The sequence below is a fragment of the Myotis davidii genome, unplaced genomic scaffold, assembly GCF_000327345.1.
Source record: "Myotis davidii unplaced genomic scaffold, ASM32734v1 scaffold500, whole genome shotgun sequence".
Taxonomy (NCBI): Eukaryota; Metazoa; Chordata; class Mammalia; order Chiroptera; family Vespertilionidae; genus Myotis; species Myotis davidii.
In genome coordinates, this window is record NW_006293949.1 from 3,576 (window position 1) to 10,865 (window position 7,290).

General features: G+C 39.2%; 1 protein-coding gene across 3 annotated transcripts; it reads left to right on the plus strand.

The window, feature by feature from the left end:
• Positions 1-1,021: 1,021 nt before the first annotated feature.
• On the plus strand, positions 1,022-5,746 carry C1GALT1C1 (C1GALT1 specific chaperone 1). 3 transcript variants are annotated; one of them, XM_006767803.2, is made up of 3 exons: positions 1,022-1,233; positions 1,507-1,547; positions 3,254-5,746. In XM_006767803.2, exons 2-3 carry the CDS (start codon positions 1,526-1,528, stop codon positions 4,213-4,215), a joined length of 984 nt encoding a protein of 327 aa, XP_006767866.1. In that variant the 5' UTR covers positions 1,022-1,233; positions 1,507-1,525; the 3' UTR covers positions 4,216-5,746. The 3 variants fall into 3 exon arrangements, with proteins under 3 accessions (XP_006767866.1, XP_006767868.1, XP_006767867.1); XM_006767804.2 differs by lacking the exon at positions 1,022-1,233 and adding an exon at positions 1,258-1,277; XM_006767805.2 differs by lacking the exon at positions 1,507-1,547.
• The last annotated feature ends 1,544 nt before the right edge of the window (positions 5,747-7,290 follow it).

Consider the following 7,290-nt stretch of genomic DNA (forward strand, 5'->3'; position numbering starts at 1 on the left):
ATTGTTTCAGTGCTTCTTGAAACCTTCCATCTACACTGGATCATTGCCAATACTCAAGTATATTGTATTTAGAAACTCAGACCTAAGTCACCATTCAATGTTATTTGGATGGAACCTACTAACAGTACATTTTAAATATTTGTAAGACTTTGTGCTTTTTAGAAGGAAAAAAAACTGTCTGCCACAAAAATTAATTTTAGAAGGCACATAACATGTTTAGCGGAGAGTTCTGCACTTTTAATTAGGACCTGGGTTCTAGTCCCACCACTGCCTTTAATTTCTCTGTAACATTTAGGAAGTGCCTTATCCTGGCCCTGGTTCCTCTTCTGTAGCTCTAGCATTCATTAATTCCACAAATATGTACTGTCTACTGCTAGCACTAGGCTAACTACTAGTGATGCAGGAGTTAAAATAATAGCCAACATTAATGAATGCTTACTTTATGCTTGGTCTTTTGCTGATGGAGTCATATGCACTATCTCATTTAATCTCCTATGAGATAGCACTACAGTGATATTTCCCGTACTTTACAAAGAAGGGGCGTGAGGCATAGCAAGGTAAAGTAACTTTCACAGCATACCACAGGACGCAGTGAAGACAGGCTTGGATTCCAGACTGAGGCTTCAGATGCCATTCCAAAAACCATAGCGAATCCTTGCCCTCGTAATTTGATAACTATTTCTGTGCCTTGCATTTTCGTCTCAGCCCAGTAGTACCGGGTTGAGCACCTTCTGTTAATTAGTGGGTGCAATGACGACGGCAAATGTTAGAGAAAACATTAACAAATCTGACACTAGAACGGCAAGAGCAACGCTTTCGCTAGTTCTCCCGAGCTCTCGCAGCTCCCACGCAGGGAAAGTGAAGAGGTAGGTGGCGTCAGCAGGTCAGACGCAGGCAAGTCTCTCTGGAGGTCCCATTGGGTACAGACCAGCGTGCAGGTCACGCCAGCGGGACGCGCTTCTCTGACCTCGGCAGGGGGCGGGGAAAAGGGGCGTGCTGCGTGCGCGCCGCCCTTCCCACTTCTCCGCCGGCCTGCCGCTCCGCCCGGCCAAGGGTTCATTTGTCCTGCCACGCTGCCCCGCCTTCCCGGCGTCCACTTCCTGGCCCTCCCCACTTTCAGCGAAACCAACGAGAGGACACCGCCTGCATCTAGAGCAGCCCAGCCAAGAGCGTAACCGAGGGGGACGCGAACGTGAGAGAAAAGCCTTGCGAGGCTGCGCTTTCTAGACGCGGGTGAGTGCCTGGGCGTCAGCCTGCACCCGGAGCGACCCCCAGAGGTGCCCGCCCCGTCCCTCTTTTCTGGGTGGCCTAGGTCCTAGCCAACTCCCAGCATGCTCTAGGCGGGGTTCCCCGGGCAGGTGCAGTGGGAGTAGTTGGGGATGGGGGGAGAGATACTTAGAACCACCTTCTTGGAGGCCCTTCAGTGGGGCCTTAAGGTGACCATGACCTCCCTCTCACTTCTGGTCTCCATTTAATCCTCCTCCCTTTTCCGTATTCCACCCCCAGCTACCTTCACCTAAAAAAGATGCATCTCAAAAACCACTCTGGTAAGATATGCTTCATTTGTGCCCTGCGCCGTTTTAAGTTTCCCTCTCCTCTGCACCAAATATCCCATCATGTTTATCTCCAGTGTAATTTTTTTCTGTCTCCCTTAAGTAGAATCCCCATTGGAAGAATTCTGACGTACATATGCCCTTATCAAGCTGGGAGACGTGTGAATTATCACATATTGGCCAGAAGATGAAATGCCAAAATCTTACCTGAATTATAGAGTGCATCTAACAATTGTAATATTAGGTAGAACTTGTTTTCTGTCAATTCTATTTTCCTCCTTAGAGCTGTGTTTATTTAATAAGTTCCATGGGTGACCCAAGAAATCGTCCTTCCTCTTTCCCCACCTCCCACCCCCACTAAGGAATTACATCTGCCAAGCTATCCCACACCTGTCCTTCTAGTAGAAGTCAAAGTCCATTTCCTCTGGAAGAAAATCAAGGGATGGTTTGCTTGTAGCAATATAGTAATGTGTGCAAAATGTCAATTGTGGCTAACAAATCCCACATTTTTTTCATTTGTAGGAAAACAAGGTTATTTTGTAACTTGTTTATTAAGTTATCGATAATATGGGTAGAAGCATTGCTGAGATCATTATTCTCTAATAGAAAAAAACATTAGACTGATGTCAAGAGATCTAATTTCTACTTCAGTCCTACCATTGACTAATTATGTGACTTTGGGTCAGTTACTTACACCCATTTGACCCTCTGTTTCCCTATCTGTAAAATGAGAAATGACATTAAGCAGCTTCGAAGACCCCTTTCAACTTTAAGAGTCAAAGGGAAAAATCTCAGTAGCTAAATAGAACCATTACTTGTGGAGATAGAGGGGAAATTGGGGAAAATCTTAATAGTTGTATATAATGTTGGCTTTTCTTTTCATTTCTAATTGAAATAAAAATGTAGACCTCACCCCTTTTACTGCCCCCCCAAAATAAGAAAATGCCTTGGGAGGAAATAAAAATGGTCATTAATGGTTCCTAGATATGCCTATATTGACTCAGTTCTTACGCAAATAATTTATTTTCATTATGGGCTTTTATTGCATAAGCTAGTTGGGATACTTATTGGAAACCATTTAGTCTTAGGAACAAAAGGGTAAATATTAACATATATGGTGTCAGTCTCAAGAAACTTGTTTTAATTATACTCAAAACACCTATGGACAGCAGCCATCAGTTAAATAAAGCACCAGGTTGAGAACAAAAAATGCCAGCAGAGATACCATTGGTGATTTGTCCATTGTTGGTGGTATTATCTGTTCAATTGAAAGTTTTGATATAAAAGTCTATTTATTTATATCTGCAGAAGTATTTAAATAATATAATGCAAGCTTGTGAAACTAAATTCCTTTAAAGGGGATTATAAAAAGGTAAGCTATGAACCATTGGTTTCTCAGGTTAATGCTTTGATTTAGTACTTGGGTAATTAAATCGCCATAGATGAAGTACAAAAACAACCTCCCAGGAAAATTCTACTGCATAGAGGTGTTGCTGCAAAGTTCCAGTTTATACTGAACAGTATAAATTGGAAGCTCGTGATTTATAGACTCCTTGGTACTATATGCAACTAACATTTCAAACTTGGGAACCTTCTTTTAATGTTAAGAACAAAAGGTATTTGTATAAAGAATACCAAATCAAGTAAGTAGACTAATATTTTTCTGTTAAGTATCCTAAGAATTTTTTTCTTCTTTATAGGAAAAATGCTTTCTGAAAGCAGTTCATTTTTGAAGGGTATGATGCTGGGAAGCATTTTCTGTGCCTTAATCACTATGCTAGGACATATTAAGATTGGTTATGGAAATAAAATGGACCACCATGAGCATCATCACATACAAGCTCCTAAAAAAGAAGATATCTTGAAAATTTCAGAGAAAGAACGCATGGAGCTCAGTAAGAGCTTTCGGGTATACTGTATCATCCTTGTAAAACCTAAAGATGTGAGTCTTTGGGCTGCAGTGAAGGAGACCTGGACCAAACACTGTGACAAAGCAGAGTTCTTCAGTTCTGAAAAGGTTAAAGTGTTTGAGTCAATTAACATGGAAACTAATGACATGTGGTTAATGATGAGAAAAGCTTACAAATACGCCTTTGACAAATATAGAGACCATTACAACTGGTTCTTCCTTGCACGCCCCTCAACATTTGCTATTATTGAAAATTTAAAGTATTTTTTGTTAAAAAAGGATCCATCACATCCTTTCTATCTAGGCCACACTCTAAAATCTGGAGAACTTGATTATGTGACTATAGAAGGAGGAATTGTCTTAAGTATCGAATCAATGAAAAAACTTAACAGACTTTTCAAGTTCCCTGAAAAGTGTCCTGAACAGGGAGGGATGATTTGGAAGATATCTGAAGATAAGCAGCTAGCAGTCTGCCTGAAATATGCGGGAGTGTTTGCAGAAAATGCAGAAGATTCTGAAGGAAAAGATATATTTAATACCAAATCTGTTGGGCTTTTTATTAAAGAGGCAATGGCTAATCAACCTAACCAGGTAGTAGAAGGTTGTTGTTCAGATATGGCTGTTACTTTTAATGGGCTGACTCCTAATCAGATGCATGTGATGATGTATGGAGTATACCGTCTTAGGGCATTTGGGCATATTTTCAATGATGCGTTGGTTTTCTTACCTCCAAATGTTTCTGACAATGACTGAAAAATAAAATAAGAGAATGCATGTGATCACTGTATAGGACATGTGTTGTCATTATTTGTAGTAACAACAACATATCCAGTACAGCAGTATGTTTCTTTTTATTTCTCTTTTTCAGTTTGGTGACACTGGTTTAATCACACATTAAAATTTAAATAGGATGAGTTTTTTCCTTAAAACATATGAAAATGTCAAACATGTTGGAAAGAAGTGTTTTAAGAATAATTTTGCAAATCAAGCATATATTTATAAATATATGTAATAAATTCTAAATTATGAACATTAAAATCTGTGGCACATAGTTTTGCTGACTGGTTAAAATTTTAACATGTCTTTTAGCTTTCTAAGATATGTAAGTGAATCTCTAGTTCTTAATTTGTGATTAAAGTAAAACTTTTAGCTATGTTTTCATTACTTCTAATGTTGGTTTATGTTCTAAGCCTCTGCAAGTGCCAATGATTTTGCTTTCTCAAAATACACAAACAACAAAGGAAATGTTCCCAGCCAATGTAAAAGTTGAAGTTGACATCCATCCTTGAGAGAAAAATTGACAATTACATAGTAATTTTCCTGGGAGCTAATCTAATGGCATTCCTTAGCATACACAATTTCAATGTAACTCTCTGTACATCTCTATGCAAATACTGAAATTGGAGTGGTGACTACAGCACTGGTGACTTGTATCTCAGCTGTGTCTCAGATAAAACTATATCAATTGAAATTTATTTACTCTTGCTGGGCAAATGAGTTCTGTGGAAGTCTCCTTTGAAAAACTTTTGGCAATCAGGCAGTTTCCTTTAACCTGAGTTGAGTCTTTCCTAGTTTTGTTTACCTGTTCAAATTTTGAAATTTTTCCCCATGTTCATGCTTGTACCATATTCCAACTGGTTTTGGTGTGGAAGCCTTAACCTCACCATTCACCTTGGAGTACCATACCATTTGTCTAATTTAAGTGGCTACCCAGAAGTTTTATCCAGTGGTGAATACAATAGCTCCTGTCCTTATAAATGTGTGAAATACTTGGAGCTGATTTGTCCTATAATTGGGCCTGCACATGCTCAATTAAATTAGATCCATAAAGGCCCCATAGCATGTGAGACCATGATATTTTAGAGATCAGTATTTCCTGTAACTGAGCTCATGAAGTTAATGGTCTCCCACAGCTTTTGCAAACCAGAAATTTCCCCAAGAGGACCTTGGGCTTAAAATTATTGATCATCAGAGTAGTGTGTAAAAAACCTTTTGTTTTAAATTATCTGATTTTCTGTATTAGACATTTTTGTTAAAATGAAGGGTTATTTTGAAAAATAATAAAACCCCTTTATCAAGCAACTTAATATGTGGTCTCAGATGCAATTACTACAAATCAAATCATGTTCACTGTGAGTCCAATGATAAACTATCTCACTGATTATAACACCAGTTTATGAGGGCCACCTTGCCCCCAACACCAATATATTAATTGTCTACTATATTATGTTTGGTTACATTAGTGTATAGACATATAGTTGTAATAAATATATCAGTGAATGCATTCCATTGTTCAATTTCCTAATGGGTGCTAAGGTAACAGTTGCTTTTACTAGTAAACCAAATTGATGCTCTTGATTATATTTTTATACATAAGTATTTGTTTATAATGTACTGTAATAACATTTATAAAATGTTGGTTGTCTTAACATGCTGTCTCTTCAAACTTATTTGTACCAGTTCTTATAGATAAAATCTGAATCTGTCACATAGAAAATAATACTGAGGTCATGGTTACCATGCATTCAATAGCCAAAAACTAACTCTAACCCCACCATTATTTGGGGGGATAGTTGGGAAGAATGAAATTGAAGAGAAACTGATCATGATTGTGAATATCCTATATAATAAAAGCTAATATGCAAATCAACTGAATGGCAGAAGAACCGATCACTATGACATGCACTGACCACCAGGGAGCAGATGCTCAATGCAGGAACTGCCCCCTGGTGGTCAGTGCACTCCACGGCAGCACTGAGGATGTCCGACTGCTGGCCATCAGTCAGACATCCCCTGAGGCCTCCCAGATGCGAAAGGACACAGGCTGGGCTGAGAGACCACTTCCTTCCCCCTGAGTGCACCAATTTTGTGCACCAGGCCTCTAGTATTTTGCATATGGCTAGTGGCTACCATATTGGACAACATGGGTGTAACAAATTCCAGAAGTGTGAGACCCATTGAGAGATGAATGAGAAAAAACTTGAAACTTCTTCTATAAGTTGTATTTATCTTTCTGGTTGTCTTGAATACAGTGAAAACTGCAACCTGACTTAGCAGGCCTTAGGCCATCTCCTTACACAAGTTCAATGACTAGATCTTCCTTCTCAAAATTGAAACATTGGATTTGGAGCAATTTACAGATTAGACCCCTTGACTTTTTTTTTTTTTTTTAGCTAAAAGAGTGCTTATGTGTCAAATCTGACGTATAATGCCCAGATTTTTCTGTAATACATTTATTTTTTAGTAAAATTAAATACTTTTATTTTCAGAAGGTTTAAATGGTAGAATAGACACCAGATGGTCAAAGGCAGGGTACTCTGATGAAGAAGGACATGAGGATTGATACCTGAGATTCACCTGGCCTGGAATTGTCACAGGCTGTTTAAGTTAGAGCAGTGATTCAAACAGAAACTGGAGACCAGTTTCTTATTCAGGTCTCCAGTGTCCCATGTCTAACAATTTCCCGGGTGATGTTTATGCTTTTGGTCCAGAGACCACACTTTCAGAACCATTGCAGGTAGGGATAAATTCCTTAAGAGAAATGTGCCACATTCCAAGATACTGTGAAGAATGGAGGTAGAGTAAACCCTTACCATGACTGTTATATATGGAATGTACACCTAACCCAAATCCATGGCCTTTGAGTAAATCACCAGGGGTACTTTGCACTAAGGTCAAAGTACAATCTATAATAATAAAAGCATAATATGCTAATTAGACTGGACAGCTGAACAACCTTCCAGATGAAGCCACGGCAGCTGGGCCAAAGCAGAGGCGGTTAGGGGCGAACAGGCAGGCAGGCAGAGTTGTTAGGAGTGATGAGGGAGG